At 43.5% G+C, this 27,582-nt stretch overlaps 1 protein-coding gene and 1 long non-coding RNA gene across 2 annotated transcripts in view; one reads left to right on the top strand and one right to left on the bottom strand.

Moving 5' to 3' along the window:
• Nucleotides 1–27,582, top strand: part of fam135b (family with sequence similarity 135 member B) — a 57,833-nt gene that overhangs the window by 16,254 nt on the left and 13,997 nt on the right. The window contains exons 4-13 of the mRNA XM_080862860.1: nt 2,740–2,879; nt 9,006–9,076; nt 9,848–10,021; nt 10,626–10,752; nt 18,493–18,652; nt 19,321–19,370; nt 19,487–19,642; nt 23,895–23,968; nt 24,049–24,203; nt 24,309–26,268. Of these exons, the coding sequence (XP_080718986.1) occupies nt 2,740–2,879; nt 9,006–9,076; nt 9,848–10,021; nt 10,626–10,752; nt 18,493–18,652; nt 19,321–19,370; nt 19,487–19,642; nt 23,895–23,968; nt 24,049–24,203; nt 24,309–26,268 (3,067 nt within the window). The remainder of the gene's footprint in view (nt 1–2,739; nt 2,880–9,005; nt 9,077–9,847; nt 10,022–10,625; nt 10,753–18,492; nt 18,653–19,320; nt 19,371–19,486; nt 19,643–23,894; nt 23,969–24,048; nt 24,204–24,308; nt 26,269–27,582) is intronic.
• On the bottom strand, nt 5,982–7,085 carry LOC308384358. Its single transcript, XR_013969315.1, has 2 exons — nt 6,812–7,085; nt 5,982–6,230 (listed from the first exon to the last, which is right to left on the bottom strand). It is a non-coding gene; the product is annotated as an uncharacterized lncRNA (long non-coding RNA).

Genomic DNA, 27,582 nt, shown 5'->3' with positions numbered 1-27,582 from the left:
TCATTTTACTTTCAAATAAGAACACTTTCATTTTGAGATGTTGTCGGCCTGAGTAAAAAAAATACCTTGGGATTGATGATGCTTAATATTTCCTTAAGAATAGGCATCCATCCATTCACTACAGCCTATCCTTTTCAGGGTCGTGGGGGCGGGCGCTGGAGCCTATCCCAGCTGTCATAGGGTCGCCAGTCTGTCGCAGGGCTAACATATAGACATAGACAATATTTACATTTAAAATAAGTAATCAGAAGTGTTATTATAGTAGATTATGATATTACTATTTTTTATCAATTAGCGTTAGATACCAGCAAAATTACAGTTTAATATATTTATATTGTAAGTCTTAAATTATATATATAATGTGTATTATATATATAATATATGGTGTGTGAGTGTGTTCTACCGAATGTGTAAGAAAATGCAACTTTTAAAATTTTTTATATACTATATTTAAAGGTCTTTTCTTCTACAGCCTCATGTGACTGCCATGACAAATAGCTTACAGCCAATTTAGTGCCAGTTCTGTATAAACAAACTATAAACAATACAGTGTTACACCGATTATCAGTTTCCATCTTAACTGATCTTCAGTCTTATGAAAGAAGGGTTCATAATATTGTTATATTGCATTTTACGGGTGGTTTAGTGTTTTTTCCACCTCAAGTGTGCACAGCACTGCTAGATGTGTCAAAGCTGTTATTTCAGTTAAGCTGCGTTCTTATCAAGGCCTTATCACTGAAAGTCCCTCGACACGTATTGTAACATTTAATCAAGTCTGTAGAACAAACAGGCATTGAAAGGGAAGTATAATATCTGTGAGCGTGTGAGAGTAGCCACTGCAGCAGGTGCAGTTTGTTGATTTAGTGATTCTGGCCACATGAAGGGAGAAATCCAGCGTTTGTGAAGCACGGAGGCTCCCGAGGGAAACGATGAGTCCTTCACAGGTCAAATAGACACAGAGGATAATTTATGTTAATGACAGCACACGGTGTCGAGTTTCTAATCTGCTTATGTGTCTTGAAACAGGAGCTTGAAACCTACACAAAAACAAAATAAAAACAAGAACATCAAAGTCACATTCATGCAACTGTAAGGAGACCGTGCTAACACCGCGCAACAACTCCTACCCCAGAAAGTACATCCCCAGAGGGATTACGCTGTCTGTGCCACACATCCACCAAGCCTTTGACAGCACTCGTGCTTCCACACATCCGTCACCCTGGCTGGGGCTGCTTGATGCTGCAAGTAGTGACAGCATTATCGGGAGGAGGCCTGCAGAGAGAGGGAGAGTAAGACCGAGACAGAAAAGAGCACAACCTCAGCAGGGGATTTCAAAGACCTCTCACGGCTCACAGCTGGACAGCAGCTCTGCAGTGCTGCCAGGGAAAAATGCGCTAGTAGCACACAGTAAACAGCCACCGCGTCGCACACCAAAGTGCTGCGACGTGGACGATGATGGCAGTTGAAACAATGGGCTGCCTCTGAGATCGTGTGAGTTTTGGGGGCAAATGTGTGACCTAAGTTTTGCACATAAAATCCAATTTATTAGTTTTTCCTTGTGCTTGAAAACATATGTGAATTTAAAGGTACTACTGGCTCTGCATTCCCACACCAAGAAGTTTAAAGGACTTTAAAGTTTATCAGTTGAACTTGATGTGAGCAACATCGATAGACCTAAATATGAAAAACAGCCCACAGCTGTTCGCTTTGCCTTGCTTTAGTTAAACAAGCCTAGAGACAAGCGGTAACTTTGCTAAGAAAAACTCCAGAGTAGTTTCTGGAGGTTGTTGGCTGGCCCTGGGCGAAATTGACTGCTGCACCAACAGCCTCACTGTGATTGCTTTGGTTGCTAACAGACTGCCACGATTGCCCATAGTTTGCATGGGAAACATGTGCCATTTGTCCATGGATTAATGAAATGGGGAATGTTCACCTTTCAAAGTAAATGTTGTTCCTTACTGCTGAAACCAACAGCTTTTACACTGACACTGAACATTCTCTGTTTCCTGTTTGCATCACAATTTTTCAGGTGTTTCGAGGTAGCTGCAAATAAAAGCTGACAGATCACCCAATGTTGCAGTCAACCCGAGTCAGTCTGCCCTCACCTGTGACTCTGGTTCTATTCTACAATATGTATTCTGATATAACAGAGCGTTGCCAGGTACATGTGGGATTTTGCAATTAAATTGCCATCATGCAGCAACTACTTCGCTATTTGTGGAAGAACTTCTGAATTGAACTGATCAATACAACTGCAGGAAGGTTTTTTCTCTAGCATCCGCAGCCAGTGTGAATACAGGTTTAGAGGGAACCTACTCATAGATTTTTTTTTTGTTAACAGTGTGCGCTGACCTGCTTTCTGAACCAGCCTAAGTGGTCACATGAAGAACTGCAGTTTTTTATGTTTCCATTTTGCTGCTTGATTTCTTTTTTTTCAGCGTTCTTGGCCCAAAACTCATTTACAGATTTTATCACTTGGTTCTAGAGCTAAACGTAGATGCTTGCCTCTGAGTGCCTGTAAATATGTGCAAATGTCCTCACAAACCTGTTGATGCTGTGCAAAGATAAAGTGATGTTTTGTTTGTTTGTAGTCATGACAGAGAGCTCTGAGAAAGCTCCTGTTATCAGTTAAACATTGGTGTTTAATGCTTGTTTTAGTCTATCGGATCTATGTCTTATCATATGTGGATACTAATTGCACTTGCTGTCACTGTGCTGTGCTTTTGCGTCCCACATTAGGAGAGTGCAGCTTCAGCTCTGCGGGGGTTTACGACGGCACCGTGTTCAGCCGGATATTTCAGATCCTGTACAGAAATGAGGAGATTGCGGTGAATGACTGTATGATCTTCAAAGTCCACCTGCTATTGGACGGAGAACGGGTGAGTCATGCCGGTGACATTTTCTGCACACACACAGACAAATATCCAGTTTGAAAGGGGGGGGGGGGGGTGGATTGATTGCCATTTGCTCGCTTTTTTATTTATTCCATAGCAACTTGTAGCTTTACAGCATATTAAATGGCCCGTAATTAATGGATTTCATCATTCTCTGTTCCCTTCTGCACTTGTTGTTTTTATCATCTGACACAAACAATACTCCTTGTTCAGAACACACACATTCGTTCCACTTAATCACAGCAGATATTTTACACAACAGGGAATAAAAGATAAAAAACTACAGTGCTATATATTTTGCAGTCTGAACACCTGCAAAATATATAGTCTATCTGTCTATAGCAGTATAGATTTAAAGCAGGGGTGTTGGAGCCGTTCTATTTCTTTGGCCAAAGACAGCTCAATTTGCAAAGATGTACTTTCTGGAAACATTGACTTGTAAGGTTTGTCTAACAGAGCTTAAGATGTCTAAAGCATCATTGACTGTAGAATGAAAATAGGGCAGCAACCTCCTTGCGATTAGGAACAATCGATGGGCGCCCAGTGGTTGCATTAAATTGTTTTGCTGTTGGGAACCAATTGTAAGTAATTGTCAGTGCGCAACACCCTCACCTGACGATTGCACAGGCCACCTGGCAGGAGGCAACCTATCTCCAAACAGTTGCAGTCCGACTCAGACTAACTGCGGTCCCGCTCATCCAGATGAAGGCGAAGGTTTGCAAATAAAGCAGACGGATTGCCGATATGTTGCTTTCAATCGGACTCAGTCTTGTCAGTGACACGTAGGTAGGGACTCGACTCAACTTATATAAACTGTTTGCATTCTGATTATAGATTCCTGTTGAAAAGCAAGATTGCCGGGCAGCTATAGCAAATTGAAATTAAAGTGTCGTCATGCAGCAGAGGAATTTCTGAATTTCTACTTCAGATCTATGAACTGTGGCTGAAATGGAAGTAGTTGTGTATGAAGACAGCAACAGATTTGTGATTTTTGCAGACTGATCACAGTTACAGCTGCCATATTCTTAGAAGTTTGCACTGATGTTCTTGGTAAACATTTCATGTGATGGCTATAACAGGGATAAAAATGCATTTAAATAAACAAAGCTTATAAGTTAATGTAGCTCTAATCTTTGAAACTACTGGTCAGTCTGATGGCTCGCCCTTTGGTGCCGTTAGCTAATTTTCTGAGGCTACCAGTGTAGCCCGGATACTTGGATAGACGTTAAAGGAAATCCAGTTCAGAACTTCCTCTTAAATGTTTATGAACCCAGAAAATGTAATAAAGCTTATTGAAAGCTAAGTTGACCTCAGACACAGCAACTGTTTTTGCGATTGCATTGGTCATATTAAATTAACTATTAAATGGCTGCTAATTGGTTAGCTACATGCATGAACTGTTCCAGAAAGAGTTAGTGGTAAGTAACAGATTTTTTTAAATGGGCACTGATTTTATTTTGGAGTAGGTCTGAAGTGGAACTTTTCAACTTTTTGACAGCTGGCTTTCATTTTCAGGCCTAGAACTTGTCTCCAATACTTTCTTTAAGGGTCTGTGGGCACACTATAGTTTTTTTTGTTAACGGAGGCATTAGCGGTTTTTAAATGTGATGAAATGATTGACAGGAGTTTGGTTCCCTGAAAGATAACAAAAGCTATTCAGTGGAAAAGGTTAATTGCCTTTTTCAAAGGAATTCTGTGCTAATCATAATAACCACTCAACCAGTGTGAGGGTCACTGAGCTCGTAGACTCGTTCCGTGAAATTAATGTTATGTAACTGAAAGACTGTGCCTGTGCACCCAGACCGGCCATATTTAGTTCAGCTGATCAGGTGTGTAAACCTACCTGACAGTTATTGATGTTCTGTTTTACTGTGGGCGTGACCCTGAGAATCCACTCTGCCCGTTTTTGCCTGTGGGAGCCACCGGAGCTCAAATTGATCAGCAGTGACAGCGGTGACACGGGCTTGATGCTGGGACGTGGGAGTGTTAAGATGGCCTCATTTGAAGCTAATCATGCATTTGATAGCCGTAGCTCACACACTGACAGTACTCTAAACCGTCGCTCAGCTGCTCCCTAACATGTGGTGTATACGCCTAGTTTACTGTGGAAGGATTCCTGCTTCTGCCAGAATGTGGATTTTCTGTCTCACATGACAACTAATTTTAGAAATTTTCATTAAACGTAGGTGTTGCTGTGGAGGTGTGGAGACAGAAGAGCTTAAAGGCATATCAGATTTCATCTGTAAGCTCTCCCGAAGGCTCCCCGCTCATTAACCTTCCGGAGGTTATCTGCTGTTCACAGCTACAGATAGCGCAGACGAAAATAGCCTCTCATTTCCCCTGTGCACACCCGATGTATTCTTAATCAATCACACCATCAATATCAGATGGATTTATACGTTTACTGTAAGCGCTACAAAAGTGGAACTACTTCTATTAAAATTTAACAGCGCTGCACACCAATCCTCAGAAGAGTCTGTTGCATCCATTTTCGGCCCCGGCTTTGTAGTTTCCTAATATCGTTTTCTTTTTCTTTTTTCACTTTGTTGTTCAGATTTATGCCTTTATTTTCTACCGCACTTTGAACATGAAAGTAATTGATTTTTTCAGCCCACATGAAAGACATAAATGCCGGAATACAGAGAACATAAACAGTTAATCAAAAAGAACACTAAAGTGGCTAAATCAGAATTGCAAACAAGGTTGGTTACATTAGCTTCTGTGCCAAATAGCAGCAAATCCATCATGTTCTTGTTGGTACACAGCAAATCCACCATGTCCAAATTAACACTGTCGGATTTGATTTCAACACTATTAAAGTGTCTATATGGGTCCACACCAGAGAGTGTTAATTTAACTCTTTTTGGAGAGTTGGTACATTAACTCTGATTTAGTGTTAAACACCAAATCTGTCTGGAGTTGATAATTTAACACTTGGTGTAAAGAGTTTATATATTAACTCTCAAAGAGTATTTTAGTTTAACTACGTAAGAGTTATCTTCTAATTCATTCTAAAAAGCAGGAATTTTACTGTTCTGAACTTCTAGAAATTTCTTTTGGAAATAAACATTTACTAAAAAGATGCAATGGTTTTTGAAAAACATTTATTCTGAACTGTGCACCACAATTTCAAAACATTTTCTGAAAGATGTAACAGTGTACATGTTCTCACTTTCATTAGAATTTTGTTTATCAAAAGGTCTGACATGGTAAATGCAAATAACAGCGTTCTCATCACTTATTTCTTCAATACAATATGCATGTCCTTCATTCATCACTTTGTGGAACTTCAGCGCACTTCTGCTCTCCCCCATATTCCATCTTCACAAGCATATCCTGTGCAGAGATTGAATAAAAATTAGTTGACACTAATTAACGGCACAAATAATCCAGTAAACAATTGCAGCACAGTAAAAAAAAGGAATCCTCTTTGAGCCATTACTTGTGTAAAGTATTTTCCCAAAAGACAAAGACACAGGCAACAGGTAATACTGAACTAAATGTAAAACCGCAACCTTTTTCATTTTTACCTAAACCGTGTGCACAAAACTCTGGAGGGATCTATGCTAACGTAGAATCCAGTCAGGACGTCAGTTATTGCTGTTTGCTCGTTTTTTTTTTTATGGGCGATCGTTTTCAGGCTTCAAGTAGCACCATTATACCAACATTTCACATTCTAGACATTGTTTTAGGCGTATTTGACCAAAAGTTTGACTGAAAATTCACATGCAAGCTTTTTTTCCAAGGCTGTGGTATTTGCCCGCAAACAATACCTTTCAGCTATCTAAAACAGAATATTATGCTATCAGCGAGCAACACGGCTAATGCCTTTCACACAGCTTTGTCTCAACTCCAAAGAGCCACAGAAGTAAAAGCTCATAATAATAATTGAAACAATCTTTGAAAAAATGACTTACCAAGCATGGCAAACAACTCAAATATGTAGAGCAAAATGTTCTGAAACGGCTTCACTTCAGCTTCGATTGGAGCCGTGCTGGGGGCGGAGTCTGTGAATTTACTCTGTTGGTGTCATAGCCCCTCTAGGAGTTCAGAGTTAAGAGGTCAAGAGTTAATGTTTCCATTGTAACACCTCCAGATTTGACATAGAAACACTCATTTTTAACACTCGATTTTAACTACTATCATTTTACACCTCAGAGTTACATTAAAAGAATGTGACTCTACTTAGAGTAAAATTAACTCTACTTTTGCAAGGAGACTATTAACACCAAAAAATTTAACACTTTTGAATTTGCTGTGTACCGTGTGATGGCCGTTCCCCTTCATTAATTCCGAATTTCTCCATTCACGTGAGTGACAGTAAATAAATGAGAGTCAGATCCTTCTCCACAGAGCACAAGTGGCTGCCGGATGGTTTGATGAGTGCAAAGATAATGTGAAATCTGAGGCTACAGCTGTCACATCCACGTCTGGGAGATTTTTGAACATGTTAAATGAACCCTGTCATCTAGAAATGGCATTTATAAAAAAAATATGTTTTTGTGAAATATCAGAATCTACATACGTTGACTTTTACCAGCCTACCTGTGCTGCTTAAATCTGGATATGAACACTAGTCTAGTCTTCTGTGTGAAACACCCAACGGCCTCTTGCACTGATTTGTTGCACTTCCGTTCTGAAGTCTCAGTTTTGCATTCGCCATTGTGTCAGGATGGAAGCTGTTGGGTGTTATCAGCAGTGTTGGTCAAGTTACTTAAAAAAAGTAATTAGTTGCTGATTACTTCTCCAAGAAAGTAATCCCATTACTTTACTGATATTTATTTTCAGAAGTAAATAGTTACTTTATTACTTAGTTACATGATACACAACCCAAATACATACTAAAGCAATAGACCTTTCAGCCCAATTCTATTTTTTCTGCATAATCCATCATATAAAATTGAATCAAGTGAAAAACTTGTTTTATTAGTTTTAATCTTTTAGCTTTATGCACATTGCATTAAGCAAAAATGTAATTATATGAAACAGTCTTTGACTTGAACTTTGTTTAATAATTAAACCTATTTTTTTGCATATTCCAGCATATAACATAAAATAATGTTTTAGCGGCACTAAGTCCTGTCGCTCTTATATCTATGGTCACCTGGAGGTTTGCCCCGTGCTGCAGCGGTCATGTCAGTGGGAGGATCTCTGTGAATTTCACACTCCCGTGGCAGCGTGCTAGGTGCTTGCTCAGATTTGAAGTTAAATTTTTTGCTGTAGAAAGAAGTTTTCTTCCCACGCTGAGTGTACAGCAGATGCTAATGTTTTTGTCACTTTTTACGGAATCAAGCTCAAAGTAACGTCAGTACGTCCATACTTTAAACGCTGCACAGTCGTACTCTCTCCCGCTCTCCATATTATCCATTATTGATCTACACACGTCTGTTGCTGCCACGGACGTCGCACACTTTTACGTAATTGTCATGAGACACTCTCACAAACAAAATCATGGTCTACTAACACAGTAACGCAGTGTGCTTACAGGAAAGTGACAGTAATCTAATTAGGTTTTTTTTTCAATAGTAGTGCCTTACTTTACTCATTGCTTGAAAAAAGTAATCGGATTACGGTAACGCGTTACTGCCCATCTCTGGTTATCAGCTATTGCTAACTAGCTTGATTAGCAAGGTGCAGTTACAATTCTATGTGATATCAATGCTACATTTGGTTAGCAAATAAACAGGTGGAAGTAAATAAGTATAATCCAACACCGATTAAAATACACTAATGCAAAGGTACAGAGACCAAAACTCTCACAGACTCATGGGCCACTTGATGCCATGTCCAAAGCGAGTTAACCCACGTTCATTTTTATTTTACACCATAAAAAAGCATGTTTAGAAACCTGGTAAAAAGGGATCTGGCTTCTATGGAAAGTTTCCCCACCATAATAACTGTGTGGATGGACAGATTTGTGTACATCTGGACACTGTAGTTAGGGGCGTGGTCACCTTGGCAGACAGGGACCAGTTGAGGTAGCTGAACTTGACCTGTCTACATGAGTTTTTTTGGTTTGTTCTGTGATACAAAGATTATGATTATGATTATTTTGTGCCCAAGGTCTTTCAATATTTATGCATCAACAATCCTTATCGTTCCCATTTGCAGGTGGAGGAGGCCTTGAGTGAGGTGGATTTTCAGTTGAAGCTGGATCTTCATTTCACTGACAATGAGCAGCAGTAAGTTTCTGAACCACTTTGAAAATATGTGTTTGGTGTGTATTTGAGATGTGAAGTGAGCGACTTTCCCATTTGGCTGCTAGACATCACTTTAAGCACCTGATCACAAATATACGGCATACGATCCATGACTGCAGGGGTTTGTATGTTTGCTTGGGACAAAAGGAAGAAGAAGAAATATTTAGATTGTATCATCATTGTTGATATTGGATTATGAGTGAGCAGCTTTCCCAGTTATTTAAAACTGGTACTTGCTAAAGGCAGTTGCCCTGATATTTCCCACTCACTTAACAAAGAGATGCTCCTTTTAATGTGAAGTTTTAGGCGCTACAGGGTCACACTTTTACTATCAGCAATAAAACCACTTCTTTAGTTAATCTGCACTCTGTGGCACAGATACAAAGATTATCAGATTTTAATTTTTTATGTATTATTTAATTCTCATTTTCAGTGCTGAAAAAAGCAGGCATTGAAATTCTGCTTAGTTTTAACAGTCTACTCATAACATAAATAACAGTTATGATTCGTCATATTAAAAACTTTAACTGTAAATATTTTCATTAGTGTTTCCTGATTAATTTAATATACCAACGGAGAACAGTGTAGCATTATCTAATTAAAACATCTGAGTACTTCCATCAATGATGTTGTTTAGTTATTCTGTCCTTTGCTACATGAGCCATTCTAATGGAACAGCTGCAAACATTATGGACGATGGCAAAAAAGGACGATTTTCACTTAAAGAGTTGGGTTTTGTTTTTACTCCCTCAGGTTGGCTGATATAGCGACTGTCCCCTTGATCAGTAGTCGGACCCTCAGCCTCCATTTCCACCCGCGAAGAGGCCTCCACCACCACGTCCCTGTCATGTTCGACTATTTCCACCTGTCAGTCATTTCTGTCTCCATCCACGCTTCACTGGTTGCCTTACATCAGCCCCTGCTCAGGTAAAGTCTGGAAAGCTTGCAACTGTTTCGCATCCTGCAGACCCCGAATCTTCACATTACACAAATTTGTATCTGATTTGGTATGATCTCAGGAACCCAGCTATTCTTTTCACTGCACAATCTGCTAATCCGTTATCCAAACCTTGCTTGGATTCATTTTTGTTTCTTTATAAATAAGCCATTCATTTTGTAATCTATGGCTTTGAATGCTGTTTGGAGATGTGTTCAAGAAAAAAGGTCAACCATCTGCAATGAGCAGGTTTTAATTTTTTAAGTGAAAAATTTAACTGAAATGAAACCCATACAATCAAGCAGGCGAGAACGTGAGCTTGAACTGCTGGCACATCTTATAATATGATATATAATGTATCTCTTGGCGAGCTGAATGAATAATTTTCCAAACACTCATCTGATGAATTCAGCCGTCAGTGTCATAGTCGATGTTCCAACATGCATTACATAGATTACTGCAGCACTTGACTGATTGCAGCAGAACTGCTCTTATTTCTCAGTTCATGTCTTCCTTCAGAGTCACAAACACTAAATACAACACAAACATTATTCATGCTTTGCCCCTGCTGTGTCATCCCTGCCCTCTCTCCAGCTTTGCCCGTACAGGAAAGGGCTCCTGGCTTGGGAAGGGCTCGCCAGAGAGCACGAACGACCCGTCCGCCATGTCTGTAGAGAACCTCGTATTCGGCGCTGGCTACTGCAAACCTGTCATCTCTGAGGTGTGTTAACCTTTAGCGGTTCAGCTGCTTTCAAATAGAAAGTCACACAAAGTCAAAGCCTATTTTGTCTCACAAAGCTGAAAACAAATGTCTCCCTTTGAGCTGGTTGTTCTCTTCTTTTTGTGAGCAAGCAGCTAAATGCCAAGCGATGACGTAAACAGAAAGGTTTAGGACAGAGGCCGACAGATTTAGCCGGGATTTGCTTGGGCATGTCCTGATTTGGATTACAGATTCCAGACCTTGTCTGTCCTTCGGAATCAGTCATTTGTTGGCACTATGCAGAATCCTGTAGGTTTTAAGACCAGAGGCCAACGTGGTGATTATCACTGTGCAGCGCTGTGGTGTTTCATACTATTTGTTGAAGCCGCTTGCCCAGGCTTGTAGGCTTCCAGGCTTAGCATCTGGAATTGATAGGAACTCCCACTGGAAATGATGGTGCTGTCTCTCATGCTTCTGGCTTATTTATAGCGCACTTAATTCACAATGAAATAAATAATAATCTATCATAATTACTAATCATGATCATATATGGCCTATAGCAAATTTATTTTATTGCCTTTTATTCACCTAGGCGTATATTAGTAAAAAGCTGTATTCAATAGTAGCAGGTGATAAAAGACACACATGACTCATGTTCATTATTGTGACTCAACAACTTCTTTCTTTAGTTTTGTAATTAGCCTTGATTCTGTGAGTGTGTAGCTAGCTGTCAGTCAATAGGAGAGAATGCAGCACTTTGGTTAACAAGTCCTACAGCTCACAGATAAAAGTGAGAAATCTGCAGGCGTACGGAGACACAACCAGTATGCAGCAGGCGTGTCAAACGTATGGGAAGCGGGCCCGAAAAGGCCTCATCAGAGGGTCCAGTGTGAAAAGATATCATTAAAAATCAGAGTGGTGATTCCAGCAATTTCTTTTTTCCAAAAGACTCATAAAAAGGTTTTGTGCATTTGTCGATCCACTGTGTGGGTGCATTTGAGACACAGTGCCACTTATTTACCATCATTTCTCCTGTAAATGGAAGATTCATGTATAAAGTTACATGCACTTCTTAAAACTAGAAGAAAATGTTTTATATTTCAATATGTTACAATGCAGTGAATGCTGTGAAAGCACGGGTGAATGATAGTTTTAATCTCACATAGATTCCTGTCTAGACTAGTTTGCATAGTTTACAGATAAGGAGCCACACAGTATCTCTTTGCACTATCAAGCAACTAGCCTGTCCTCGTGACTCTTTGGACTCGGAGCAAACAGTACTGAGCAGACAAAAGGAAACAAAAAGTGTCACCTTTTTCAAGTCTTCCAAGAATTGCAGAACCCAATGCAGCGGTGTACTCCCAACACAACTCAAATCTATGATAGTTTCACTGCTGCTGTTTTCAGGTATCACCGCATATCCAAAAATTATATTTTGGGGCTGTTGCTCCTTACCGAGTTTAGCTTTCTTGTGTATATTTGGTAATTACACCAACATAAGGTACAAAGAGTTTTTCCTCAGGTTTTATAACATGCATCTCTCAGGTCTCCGTGAACGTCACGGTCTGCACAGTAAATCCTAATGAGCTCCCAGGCCCCCACGCCACCTTGCCTCTCCTCCTCCCGGTTTTTACTCCCACCCCTGGCTGGGCGCTTTAATAAGCTCAGCGTTTAGCCAAGCGGGGGGGTTCCGTTTGATCACAGTAATGAGTTGTGCTTGCAAGCGCCACGTACCACATAGCTGCAGGTGAAAGCTGCGCACAACGCTGCAGACTCTTTCACCTTTATTTATTTACAGCTTTTTACCCGCGGCTACGCTTAGTTTCCAGCACTTTCCCCCTTAACATGTGTCATTTTGTCTAAATCTTGTGCTTCTGCTGTAAGATAAGACTTTTTAAAATGTGGTGTTTCTTTGTGGAATGAAACGCTACCTGCATGCTTCAGAAGTAAACGGCTCCGTAGCCATAAACAAGCAGCAAACAGAAGCAGAAATCGACATCAGGTGAACTGTGGCAGATTTTAACCATTGTTAGTGTGCAGAGAAACTGTGCTTTTAGGATAATAACTAGTTTATGGGGGGGAAAAAGCTATTTTTCGGTGCATCTCGCTTACAGACTGTTCCCCAGCGGGCCTCTATAAAGCTAAAGAGAATTATGGAAGTAAACATACAGGTGTTCCTTCCTGGTTCGGGTATACTCCACTGGAGCAATTACAGAGTGTGCACAGGTATGATGATAGGGCCGGCAACTTTACTAGCTCGAGGGAAATTACAGTATGTCCTGATACTCAGGCATCACATGCCTTTTGGAGCTCTACGCTCCACAGAGGCAGCCAAAAATCTCGGCACTGGGTGGGAAGAACTCTGATGAGTGTTTGGGGTCAGGGACCATGGATGGTTGTAGGCATACTGTGATGACTCACGTCTAAAGTGATACAGTCTTTTTGGACCACTGTCTCTTCTAGAAGACTTCAAGGCTTTGGTGATTTGTAGTTGGTTGCACAGTGCCAGCAAATGCTATTAACGGCTTTGGTGAAGCACAGCTAGAGCCCGTCTTTCATTGTTAGAGAGCCATCTGCTGGAACAAAGGCCCATATTACAGCCCAGATTTTACTGGCCGATCAGAAAGCAGAGGTTTGTACTTGAGCTACCAGATCTTGTTTTTATTATTTCTCTTTTTATGTGCTGGTTCCTCGTCAAGCAGCTTTTCACCTACATTTTAGCATACACTTATTTATGTAAGAAAGAAACACTCAGTGGTAAATGGGCTGGCAGGCAGATGAGTGAGCCACAGCAGACACTGATAGGGGTTAGTTGTTTTTGTTATACTTGATGACTCGCACCCTTTACATTCTGAGTTTCAGTTTCCTTCTTTTGGATGAAGTGCAAAATAACATGGTATAAAAATAACTTTTCTACACCAGCTACCAAACTGATGGTGGTGCTTTCCTGACGCAGATGCAATTTTTTGGGCACTATTTGGGGGATGACTCATCTACTCAAAACCATATCTACCTACAGGCACAAACAAAGGACCTGTGTTTGGACGTTTGATTCTAGTTCAGTGGATATAATGTGAAGCATAGTTAAATACTATTTCATACAGATTGTTGCACCGATTTTAAAAAGACTATTCTCCAAACAGTGCTTTGCTTCTTGGGCCAAGTTCCCACACCTGGGACCTCTGAAGGCCCTAAAGGGCTGCCATACATCCACGTGTGCCACATAAATGTCTTGATCTGCTTTTGCAGCTCACAGCTAGCTGTTTTTAAGAGGCATTTGTTTTATTGTATCAGATCTTCCAAGGAGTTATTGTGACTGCAAAAGTAAGTGTCACGGCTGCCGAGGCGAGCCGTGTGGATTTAGAAGGAGGACCCAAGATGCAGGCAGTGGATGAGATACCGGTGGTTTTATTTACAGAGGTGTAGTGGCAAACAAACAGTGGGGCATAACAAACAACTAAAGACACCTAAACTGGGAGAACTAAAATAACAGACCTGGGAGCATATGACAACGGATGATGAATAGCAGAGAGACGCAGACGAGGAACAGGACTCCGTGGAACACAGGGTAACAGACTGACACAGAGTTACACAGACTGACACGGAGGAACACAGACGAACCGGCAACAGGCAGGAGAACACACAGGGCTTAAATACACACACCAGTAATCAGGGGATGAGAGACAGGAGGGCAACACAGCTGGGAGGAATCTGGGCTGACGGGACAGGGGAAACGTAAACTGATCACACTCACATACGACGCGGACCTTCACAATAAAACAGGAAACTCAGATACATGGAACCAGACAAGACATTGAACTAAACAGACAGATTCAGATGCAGATCGAAAATATAACACACAGAACTCAAACAATAATAATCATCATCATAAACTAGAAAATGATAACTAAAAGCGCTGGGTCACCGACCCAGGACCATGACAGTACCCCCCCCCACAAGGGCGGGCTCCAGACCGCCCAACAGAAGCACAAAAAACAGCCAAAAACAGAAAACAACCCAACCAGGGTGGGCGGCGGGGGACCAGGAAGGAGGGACAGAGCCCAGAAAGACCCAGAAGGTCAAGTTCAGGGGGCCGACCCGGAGGCCGACAGCGCAGGAGGCCAAAACAGTTCAGTTCCGGGGGCCGACCGTGTGGACGGCAACTGCGACGACGGGCAAACAGTTCCGGGGGCCGGCCACGCGGAAGGCAGTGGCGGCGTTCAGGAGGGTGTTCAGGAGGGCGTCCACGGTGGCGGAGATGCCCAACAAGCGGCCTGGCAGATGACCGACGATGTGGAGGCGGTAGTAGGGGACCTGAAGGCTGCGTGGCCCCTGCAGCCCCAGGCGAAGCGGAGGCTGGACCAGACGAGGCGGAAGCTGAAGCGGAGGCTGGACCAGACGAGGCGGAAGCTGAAGCGGAAGCTGAAGCGGAGGCTGGACCAGACGAGGCGGAAGCCGAGGCGGAAGCTGGACCAGACGAGGCGGAAGCCGAGGCGGAGGCTGGACCAGACGAGGCGGAAGCCGAGGCGGAGGCTGGACCAGACGAGGCGGAAGCCGAGGCGGAGGCTGGACCAGACGAGGCGGAAGCTGATGCGGAAGCCGAGGCGGAGGCTGGACCAGACGAGGCGGAAGCTGATGCGGAAGCCGAGGCGGAGGCTGGACCAGACGAGGCGGAAGCTGATGCGGAAGCCGATGCGGAGGCTGAAGCCGGGCCAGGCGAGGCAGCAGCCGATGAGGAGGCTGAAGCCGGGCCAGGCGAGGATGAAGACTCAGGGGCTGGACCAGACGAGGATGAAGACGCAGGGGCTGGACCAGACGAGGATGAAGACGCAGGGGCTGGACCAGACGAGGATGATGATGCAGGGGCTGGACCAGACGGGGATGATGATGCAGGGGCTGGACCAGACGGGGATGATGCTGCAGGGGCTGGACCAGACGGGGATGATGCTGCAGGGGCTGGACCAGACGGGGATGATGCAGAGGCTGGACCAGACGAGGCTGAAGCAGAAGCGGAGGCCGGACCAGGCAAAGCAGCTGATGAGGATGCTGAAGCTGGACCAGGCAAAGCAGCTGATGAGGAAGCTGAAGCTGGACCAGGCAAAGCAGCTGATGAGGAAGCTGAAGAGGAGGCCACTGCAGGTGATGCGGAGGCTGGACCAGGCGAGGATGAAGACACGGAGGCTGGACCAGGCGAGGATGACGACACGGAGGCTGGACCAGGCGAGGATGACGACACGGAGGCTGGACCAGGCGAGGATGACGACACGGAGGCTGGACCAGGCGAGGATGACGACACGGAGGCTGGACCAGGCGAGGATGACGACACGGAGGCTGGACCAGGCGAGGATGAAGCAGTGGCTGGACCAGGTGAAGCGGATGAAGCCGAAGCATGCGCTGGACCAGGCGACGCTGAGGATGCTGAATCCGGACCAGGCGACGGCGTGGAGGATGCAGCAGAGGCCGGGCCAGGCAACGGCGTGGAGGATGCAGACGGAGGCGCTGCAGCAGATGGCGGCATGGATGAAACTGCTGCTGCAAGCGTGGATGAGGCTGCTGGTGGAGCAGCTGGTGGCTGGATGGGCTCCTCGGGCCCCCCAGCTGACGAGAAAGGAGGCTGGACGGGCTCCTCGGGCCCCCCAGCAAAAACAGTCTCAGAACCAGTGGGCACTGGAGCCCCTGGTACACACAGAACAGAACCAGCAGGTGCGGAGACTTCTGGCAAGAACGCAACAGAACCAGCAGGTGCGGAGACCTCTGGCAGGAACGCAACAGGACCAGCAGGCACACGGGCCTCTGGCAGGAACAGAACAGGACCAGCAGGCACACGGGCCTCTGGCAGGAACAGAACAGGACCAGCAGGCACACGGGCCTCTGGCAAACACATAGCGGCCTGCAGCTGCGCAGAGCATTGACCCTGCTCAGACAGCGACAGCTCTGTGCAGTCCTCAGCTGGCTTCTTAAACTCCAGGGGTCCAGAGTCTGATGGGGGCTGAAACCCAGCCTCTGGGGAGGCCCTGGAGTGCATCTCAGTCTCAGAACTGGCCAGCCTTTGAGGAATGTTGACATTGTTCTTGGGTTTGTCTCTCTGCTTAGAGTACGGAGTTGTTGAACTGTCCGTTATGGGTTGGACTGACATGGCTTGCTGTACAGGAGGAGTAGGTGAAGGTGATGGCTGAACAGGTGGTGGAGCAACTGACACAGGATGCAGGGCTGGTGACTGCTGAACAGGAGGCTGAACTGAGGATAAAGCTAATGATTCTTCTGCTAACCGGGCTACTGACTGGGCCATGGATTGTAACAGGGTTTGTAATAAGTCTGGCTGTGACTGTAATTGAGCTATGGATTGTGAGGCTGAATGTGGCGGAGGTGGCGACTGGGCTTCCGGCCGGGCGGCTAACTGAGCTTCCGGCCGGGCGGCTAACTGAGCTACCTGCTGGGCAGCTGGCTCAACAAACACAGCCCCGGAATAAACAGTCATTCGAGCTGGCGAAACAGACGGAGTGTCTTTTCCACTCACCACAGCCGGCAGTTCCGAAGTCCTACTCTCCGGCTGTGGGGCGACGCGCCGACGGCGCGATCGTCGCTTCCTCCCGGGCGAAACCTCCGGCGGGCCAGGCAAAACCTCCGGCGGGCCGGGCAAAACCTCCGGCGGGCCGGGCAAAATCTTCACTGCCAGGCCGGGCAAAATCTTCACCGCCAGGCTGGGTTGGGAAGCGGTAGCGGCTGGAGGGCGAAGGTGCAGCTCATGAAGGAGGAAGTCCCGTGCCAGTGGGTGAAGCGAGTCTAGCAGCCAGGAGTGTGCAGAGAGTAGCTGCTGTAGCCTGGCTTCTACAGCGCGGTGGAACTCTTCTTCCTCCTGCTCGAGCCACAGGTTTACCAACCTTGCGACCGTGTCGGTTACCTCCTCCCGAAACTCCTGGGTAGGTGCGAATGCTGCTGGGTCCATGTTGGCCGGTTCGTACTGTCACGGCTGCCGAGGCGAGCCGTGTGGATTTAGAAGGAGGACCCAAGATGCAGGCAGTGGATGAGATACCGGTGGTTTTATTTACAGAGGTGTAGTGGCAAACAAACAGTGGGGCATAACAAACAACTAAAGACACCTAAACTGGGAGAACTAAAATAACAGACCTGGGAGCATATGACAACGGATGATGAATAGCAGAGAGACGCAGACGAGGAACAGGACTCCGTGGAACACAGGGTAACAGACTGACACAGAGTTACACAGACTGACACGGAGGAACACAGACGAACCGGCAACAGGCAGGAGAACACACAGGGCTTAAATACACACACCAGTAATCAGGGGATGAGAGACAGGAGGGCAACACAGCTGGGAGGAATCTGGGCTGACGGGACAGGGGAAACGTAAACTGATCACACTCACATACGACGCGGACCTTCACAATAAAACAGGAAACTCAGATACATGGAACCAGACAAGACATTGAACTAAACAGACAGATTCAGATGCAGACTCAGAGGCAGATCGAAAATATAACACACAGAACTCAAACAATAATAATCATCATCATCATAAACTAGAAAATGATAACTAAAAGCGCTGGGTCACCGACCCAGGACCATGACAGTAAGCTTCTATTACTAAGAGGTCAGAGCAACAAACCTTCAAACCAGGCTATAGTAGAGCCTGTTAAGTTCAAGTATGTGTACATGTTTGTCATTAAAAGAGGACATTGTACTTGAGAGGTGGCTTGTGACCTACATAGTAGCTGACATTTCCTCTGTCCTTCTCCTCAGGGAAGTTTTTATGTGCCCAGTGAAAACTGCCTGCAGAGAGCTCATACGTGGCACCGGCGACTCTGTCGCCTCCTGTTGGTGGCACACAGAGGCCTGCACACGTACTACACAGCACTCATGAAGGAGATCCCACAGCTGCAGCAGATTCCTCTGGAATCAGGTGGCACATATATAGAAAGCCTTGGACCTGTTTCTTCATTAAAAGTCTAGTGAGATCTGAAAATAACATATTGGAACATTTTAATAATGCAGGAACTGTTTTTTTTTACGACAATGTAAATTATTAAAAAAATATGATTAAAACTGTAGAAAAAGTATTATTTTAATGACCTTGTCAGAAAGTAATTTAAAATCAGCCCAATAGAAATAGAGGACTAACATTAAACAGTTTACCTGTACTGAAAACTAAACTATAAGTACTGCTATTATTTGATGTACTTAGAGTACTTGTTGTGTATTCTGTAAACCTTTTTCCGACTCTGGTACAGTGACAGTATATTTCCGCTAAAACCTTAACTTCGTATATATGTAGTGGAGTACAAGCATGCTGATTGTAACCTCCAGTTTCCTGAACACAGTTTGATCACATGGTCTTAAGCAGTGAATGTAAAAGTTTCCGTATTTGCCCTTTTAGACGGGGCTTCGCGCAGCCTCTTAGCCGCTCAGTAAAACAAGCCATTTCTGTTCCCTTCACTTCAGCTTGTCTATATCTAAAACTGTGCACATATGCTTAACTTGTTTTATAAGATTTTCAAACTATATGTGTGTATGACCCCCTGTCACAGGATAACGAAAGTTAAAACTCCCCAAATATCTTTATTCCCACAGATGTGTCGCCTGTAGAAGAAACGCTAAATCAGCTGACAATAGAGCTACAGGTAAGTTCATGTCTTTGTATGATAGTAACAAACATATCTTATCTTATTGTATCTTTATAAATATTTTATTACAACACTTTCAGCTAAATATTACAGGACTGCGTTTTTCTTTTCAGCTGCAAGAAGGCCACGAGAAGGTGGCGGAGCAGATCAGCAGGGACGTAAGCCAGCTCTGCTTCCAGCTGGCTGCTCTGTGGAGCTGCTTCCTGGAGGCCGCTGTGTTCAACCCCCACATCCTGTCCTATCTGGCCCAGGAGCACCACACGCTCAGGGTGAGAGTTCAGCTCCATCAAAGGCAGGCTTATACAATGTTCAAACGTCATCATTTGCCTCTCTGAGGTGCTGAGCCTTTATTAGGCCCTGGTGCCGATATGTTTAAATATAGTGATTGTGATCCACCCACGCTAAAATGCAAGAATACCACAGAACAATAAAACATGTTTCATAAGCATTGACATTTTATCTCTGAAAGCAGCTCCTTAAAGGCATGTTGTCACCAGTTTTCAGAAAGTAACATGATACTGAACAGTCTGTCTAAGAAGAATCAAACTAACTTTCACATTGATGAGGAAAAACATGTCAAAGTTAAGCCCAATCAAGCATCAATAACTGTTATGCACTAAAAAAGTTCGGATGATTACCTATAGAAAGTACTGTTAAATTTGTCCATCATGAAGATAGTTTGGATACAGCGCTTTCACAGGACTCAATGCGCACTCGTGAAAAATGAAGTACAGCCTTATTGCTTCCAATTTGGAGGTTAAGTAGGAGCCAAGTGCTACTGATTAAGTGATCGTCCCAAAAAGGACTGACCTCTGTAAAAGCAGGGTGACACAGTCCTCCCAGGGGTGGACATCCCAGCAAATTCATCCCAAGATTACCTCAAGCAAAGCTCAGAGATATTACAAAAATTACTTTTTAGGAAGAGCTGCCAGGAGAAAGTATCGTCTCCCTAAAAAGAACATGGCAGCGACTTTGGTTGCATCTTAGCAAACCTCAAGACTTGAAAAATCCATCAATCAGATCAGACCTTCTACCTACTGTTTATCATCTTCTTCTTCTACTACTACCAATACTGGCTGCTCTCTGTTCACTGATCATCACCCACATCCTTAACCTTCAACACCTTCTTCCCAGATATCTGGCAACTCTTCCCTACCACCCAGGACCAGTTTTTGTGCTTTGCTCCTTCTTCAACTTCCAATATTTAATTCCTGTTCCTGCCTTCACTTGCTTCCTTTTCTTGACTTCCAAAGTCAACCTGCACCCTACCAACACGGTGTTGTAAAGATGAGTGGGCCAAAAATCCCCCCACAGTGATGTTAGAATCTAATAAAGTCATAGAGAAAGTGATTACTTCACATTCCCGCTAGTAAAGATGGTTCTATAAGCTCCTGAATGAGGTGTACTTAGTTTTTCACAGGAGTGCATAAAGTTCTGTAAAAAGAATATACATGTTACTGTCTCCTTAAAGTTTGGTATTGGAAATACATCTGATCCCATGACATCAATGTCTGTTTAAATACATGAAGATAATAAGATACCAGAGGCAGCCAAGTCAGTCTTTAAAAGGGGAGCTTTGTTCTCAATTCCAGCTCTGCATATTTATTCTTGGATTCTTCTAGAGTAACTGCACATGATTTAAATTTATTATTATACATCCATACTGACCCTCAGTTCATCCTCTGTCTAAATAAGCCTTATAAGCTCTCCCTCCCCTGCCCTTAAGCCTAGTTGACTTTCTCAAACAGAAGATTTGATCGCAGGTGAGTAAGGAGCATGAAAAGTCTGTGCTTAGCTTACTGACAGGGCTGGACTGGGACAAAAAAATCTGCCCGGGCATTTTGACTAGAGACAAGGTATTATAGGAAAAGCCATAAGGCCTTTGAATGGAAATAAACGCTGTTGTGACAGTGATATGCACTGTCTTGTTGGTATATGTATGATTTCTATACATGTTACATCAGGTCAAAACTTTGGTTGTAAGATTCAGATAATTATTCATTAAAAGCAAAACATTTTAAATGTTAATGCCCTACCTGGCCACCTGCCAAAACTTTGCTAGACCCGCCGCTGCACAGTTACCAGCTGTCAGCTACTTAGAAAAGGATCCTGGTGTTATTTGTCTCTCAGAAACAGTTCATAACTTCCCTTCAACTCATTCATGTCACCTAAAAGCTGTTTCTGAGGGGTGCAACGATACACAAAATTCACAGTTCGTTCGATACTTTGGTGTAACTGTTCGATATTATTTTATATTTTTTCAATACAAAAAAATGTTCATGCCTTTTTTAATTTGTCATTTATTAAAATTATAAACACATATTTTAACTCAAAAGTACAGTTGAGGCAATTGCCATGTTGTAACGAGCTTAACTTCTGTCTTGCTAGCTTGCACTGCGCTCAGTGGATCTGCACTCGACAGTGCAGCCTAGGCGGAGTAAAATGGTAAAATGGTAAATGGCCTGTATTTGTTTAGCACTTTACGAGTCCCTAAGGACCCCAAAGCGCTTTACACATCCAGTCATCCACCCATTCACACACTGGTGATGGCAGCTACATTGTAGCCACAGCCACCCTGGGGCACATTGGCGCCACCGGGCCCTCTGACCACCACCAGTAGGCAGCGGGTGAAGTGTCTTGCCCAAGGACACAACGAGCGAGACTGTCCAAGCCGGGGCTCGAACCGGCAACCTTCTGATTACAAGGCGAACTCCCAACTCTTGAGCCACGATCGCAGTCGAACACAGTTCCACTGAGCGCTCAACACAGACAGCATCGTTAGAAGAAAAGTTGATAAAATAAATTAAAAGATTTTGTATTGTTCGATACATATGCGTACCGAACCGAAAGCAGTGTATCGAACGGTTCAATACCGATACGAGTATCGTTGCACCCCTACTGTTTCTCCAATCACCTGTTCAGCTCTGATGATTCAGTAAGGACATCTCCTGGTTTCATTTTCATGTTTCCCTCTCACCACATATCCAAACCGATGTCATGACCAGCAGGTTTACAGCTGTGGCTCCAGCAAACATCAGCTGATACTAGAAATTAATATTAAAAAATTCTAACCACAGTTGATCAAGCGTAAACGTGCTGCTGTTGTTTAGCGCGACATCCGCTGGTTTCCTCTTTCTGGCACAAAGTGTGCGATAAACAAACAAAAGAGACGGGACTTGAGACAGAAAAGCCGATCAGCTGATCATTGATCAGTTTCATGATTGAAATAATAACAGGAGAGAGAGGGGAGAGAATGAGCAAACAAGAGGCAGCTGTGCAGCAAAGACACAGAATAACTCCAGCTTTGTGTCTTTTCCATTCTAGCTGAAGTTCGGGACAAACTGTGTTCCTTCTCAGCTCAATACGAAACACGTAATATTTTCCCTGAATATGAGACGATTCCGTTTTTTACGGGACGGTTGGCAACTCTACTAACTAACCTTATGAATAAAATAAAGTTCACTATCAGTAACATCATAGCACCCACCCAGCTGTATAGAAACTCCATTATGCTAGCTAGTACGCAGTATTATTATTGTAGCTGACTGTAAAAAGTCAGCACAACGAAAATAAAACTCCACCTAAACTCTGTTTATATCTGACCCAGATAGACTGCAGGTCACAACTTTTTACCTGAATTTTAGTTCACCTGACACTCAGACCGGCGGCTGCCTCGGGTCTCTGCTCCTCCTGCCTCCCCTTTCCCTCATCCACCTGCTGGCCTCTGTGGAAGCTTCGCCATAGAAGCCACCACCAAACAACTGAGTTATTTTTACACATCTGCCAGCATCTGGCCAATCCACCACCTTTCGTTGTTTATACCGTAAAAAAAAACAACAACAAAAAAACATCAGCCCATGAAAACGAAAAATCACCATCGGGCATACCGGGCAAATACCCAGTATGCCCGATGGCCAGTCCAGCTATGCTTACTGAATATGTGTAAGATCAGAGACAAAGGTTTAAATGATGTAATTTCATATCATGAACCCCTGATCAGTCATGTCCCATTAAATCAAGTTGTCCTTTTTTCCATGTACATAATTTATTCTGTTGTTAAATATTGAATACACTAATTTCCAATCTTGTGTAAAATGCATCAAACCTGTTGCCATTAACACAGCAGGCTTGCTGCTCCCTCTCTGAGTCCACATTTAGACTATGTTTAGTCTCATTGCTGATGCACTTGACTATTTGTGAGCTTTGAGTGTTTCAAAAGGAATCATTCAAATTATAAATGCCATTCTGGACCTCTATATCCTAAAGCTTGCTGAGCAATCTAATATGATTTCCCCTGCAGTTTCTATTAAATCACTGGGCTGTTTAATATGAAAATGTGCTACACAGTGGAGTAGCTCTCAAGCTTTTTTGTCTGTTTTTTGTGCTCATCAAATACTTGGTAAATTTTTCTTGCTTATTGAACCAAGAAATCGAACCCAACCATATGTTTGCCAGTGATCTGAGACTGAGACTGAGGCTCTTATCAAAATTAATTTGTTTGTATGTCTTTGGAAACACAAGGTCAGGAGGTTCTCTGAGGCGTACTTTTTCACCGAGCACCACAAAGAGATATCTCTGACATTTCAAGAGGAATTGTAAGTACCACCCCTGTCAGAAAGCTCATTCTGTGAGTGCAAAGAAGTATAATATTTAATATTGAATTGTCCTGATTTAGAATCAATAGACACAGCCAGATAGCTGCAGAAGTACGGAGCTCAGACTACTTGACCAAAATGCCTCCTTTACCTGTTGAGTGCCTGGACATCGATGGAGACTGGAACAGCCTGCCTATCATCTTTGAGGACAGATACGTGGAGTCTCCTCAAACACGTACTACAAAATATATATCTTCTGCTACCTGCTATTAACATATCATTACGTATTGTCTCAGGACCAAACTCTTGTTCTACAAACTGAATTTCTTTGTCTTTCCAGAGTACACATCACATGTGCCAATGCCTGCAACTGCTGATGAACAAACCAACTTAGATCTTGCCAAGAGGATTCTCGAAAGCAGCCAAGAAGCCGTATCACCAGCAGTACCCAATGACTCTCTGGGTAGTGAATGCACGGACCTGCCCTTGTATGTCTCGCTCACAGCAGACCAGAATAAGAGCGACACCAGATGTACCCAGAATATCATTCCTACTGAGGGCAGAACTGAACTTTCCGCAGCAGTGAAGGAAAACTTGACGGAAGCAGCAGAAAATCACAACCAAAATAAGGAGAGCTATAGTTCAGGAGAGATCTACGTTGCAAATAAGTCATGTGATCCTTGTAGAGGAGAGGCAATTTTGGCTCCCTCCTCAAGCTTTAGTCCCCTCACAGATTCTGCAGACAACAGTGACAAGTCTTCTCATCCTGTAACAGAAGTAATTACCCAACTTTGTGATGCCACAAACCACAGCAAAGCAATAGAGAATGAAAACACTGAAGAGCAGCCTGACATTGCCATGCCTTTAAATCACTCAGTGGATGATGAAAGTGAGGATGTCCCTCCTATCAGTGTACCCGCTGGCTGTCCAGTAATACCACTCTTTCCGGGTGAGCTCAGAAAAGAGACGACTCATCGCGGAGGTTTGGTCGGCACCAAGGTCATGAAGCGCTCGTCCTCTGTTATTTCAGACTCTGGTATCGAGAGTGAGCCCAGCTCTGTAGCGTGGCCGGTGGAGGCCGCACTGCGAGGACGACCCCCTCTGGACTTTTCCAGCGAACGGGAGATCCCACAGCAAATAGTGTTAAATCATCCGGTGCACCGCAGCTATCTGGAAGGGCTGCAGATGGAGAGCAACGGCAGCCTTCCAAGTGGAGGTATACAGGCTTCACTTACATCAATTAGCTCTCTGCCCTATGAGGAGGATCAGCATCAGAGGCAGCTAAGCAAGCTGACCAAGTCTGTTTCTGCGCCGCAGATAAGTAGCCCAGAAGATGTAGAGGATGGCCATATGCTGCTCAACCAGGAAACAGATTGCAAGAGCTTAGTACAACATGAAGATTCATGTAGGACAAACTGTTCTTTGTACAGCAACCTGGATTCTGGACAGTCAGAATTATCACCATTAGACATGAGTTCATCATCAAATCCTGGCCATATTGTCAAGGAGAATGGGACCTCTGAAAAGTCAAACTCTCCACAGTACCTGTCAGAGACATACAGGATAAAGTCAGCGTCAAGCAGTGTTTCTGAAGTATTACTTTTACAAGAGTCTGCAGAAAGCCCTCATGTCAAGGAAAGTGCTGTTATTGGCAGCCAGAGGGAGAATACGAACAATCAAACACACATCAGTGGAGTAACCTCAGTGAAGAATGTCTTTGTCGTTGAATCGGAAACAGTGCCCTGCAGCTGTGGAAACAAACCATGTGTGCATGAAAGTGCAACAGATCAGGAGAGGATTAACACGGGAGATGAATGCCAAAGTTTCCATCAGACCCAACTATTCGGGCCTGAGAAACATGAATGCCTAGATCCCTCACAGATACTTATAAAACCTTCATGCTTCAGTGATCTGCCCAACAGTAACAGCACCACTCAGAGGCCAAGTGACCCCTTGGGTGTGACAAACAGAGAGATAGTGTCACCTGCTGATGTAAATGGAGTATCGAGCTGTGAGAAAGCACCTTTGGACTGCCAATCGAAGGCCACCAAGATCCCTAACTCAGGACTAGCCTTTGTGAACAAGAAGATGGTGGAGGTGGTGAACATGTCAGTCTCCTGTGCCCCAACCTGCCTCCCATTTTCATCCGTCCTGAGAGACTCTCCATCTATCAGTGGAATGTCCACTCGTCAGACTACCTCACCTATCACCCATCAGCCTCTGGGCTCCTTCGGTATCATCTCCTCATCTTCACTCAGTCCCCTGAACATGGATGAAGAGACAAATGAACGAATGCTGAAGTGAGTTTTTCTTTTTCCTAACAGGCATTCTACCTCTTTGTATCCCGCTAAGTTTATTAGTACACTTACTACTTACTTTTGTGTTGCTGCTCAATACAAAAAAGATATTTTAAAGTGCAAATCACATCCAATTTACACAGAGTTTTAAGATCTATAAGCATATACAACTTTCTTGTGGTATTTACCAAGCAGTAACCTTTAGAAATGAAAAATTAAATGCATTAGCTAAGCCGGCAGGCCTAGCAATGCTTGCTAGCTTAGCTAATATATAATGTCTCATTGAAATGTGCTCAATTCTCTTTGCACTGCAAAGTAAAATAACTTTTCCCAAAGCAAACAAATAATATATGGGAATATATATGGGAATATGGGAAAAAGCAGAAATACACAAAGAATGATACACATACAATGCCAGTGCTAACAAAGAGACAAGACTTATGCTGCACTTTGGTTTGCAGAACAAGCAAGAGAATCAACAACCGCCTACTTAAAGAAGCACAAGTATATTTTCAATCTGAAGATCTTAAAACTCTGTCTGAGTTGACAACACTGGCAACACCAACTCTAATCCCAACCTAACCATAATCAGTGGGAATTTGTCATATATGTTTTTTTTATGTGTTCCCTCAAGTTCTGGCAATGAGGGAATCAAGAAAAAAAAAATGGACACACTGAAAACTATTCATATTTATTCAAATAAAGGCATCTTTTACCTTTTTCTAAAAACTGTTTTAGGGTAGGACGAGGGTTAGGATTATGGTTACCACCTATGATGACTTTGGCCTAGGGTTAACTGGATGCTTCAAATAAACCTTAAACTTAATTACCATTAAAATGTGGCATTAAACTGTTGACTTCGGTCAACACTGACCTACTGAGTAGCTGCAAATTTAAACATGTATTAACATAGCTTTGCAAATGTTCTCAGTCCTATGACATCAGTTCTGTTATGCACTTTTAAAGTTCAAGGACCGATGTGATCAATTTCACAAGTTTTGAAGCGCAGTATTTAGCTTAAATGTCTGTATAACTATCTATTAAATATGTACAGTGTGTCTTGTACAACAAAGCTTGAAGACTTTCTTGATTAACACCCACCAAACACGGAAGATGGAAAAGAAAGTTGAGAATATAATGTTTTTGTTCTTTCTAAAGCTCTAGCCAATTAGTGTAAAAGTAAAGTAACCATCCTAGCAGATGTGCATCAAAATCTGTAGACATTTTTTCTGATAAATACTTGCTTGTGTCCAAAACATTGGGCTAGGGTTTGAGACTTGAGGTCATCACTAATGAGAATTTAGATCTCAGGGGGTT

The sequence above is a fragment of the Rhamphochromis sp. 'chilingali' genome (genome assembly GCF_963969265.1).
Source record: "Rhamphochromis sp. 'chilingali' genome assembly, chromosome: 17".
NCBI lineage: Eukaryota > Metazoa > Chordata > Actinopteri > Cichliformes > Cichlidae > Rhamphochromis > Rhamphochromis sp. 'chilingali'.
The sequence above is the reverse complement of the archived record's forward strand: the minus strand, read 5'-3'. Positions and strand labels throughout refer to the sequence as shown.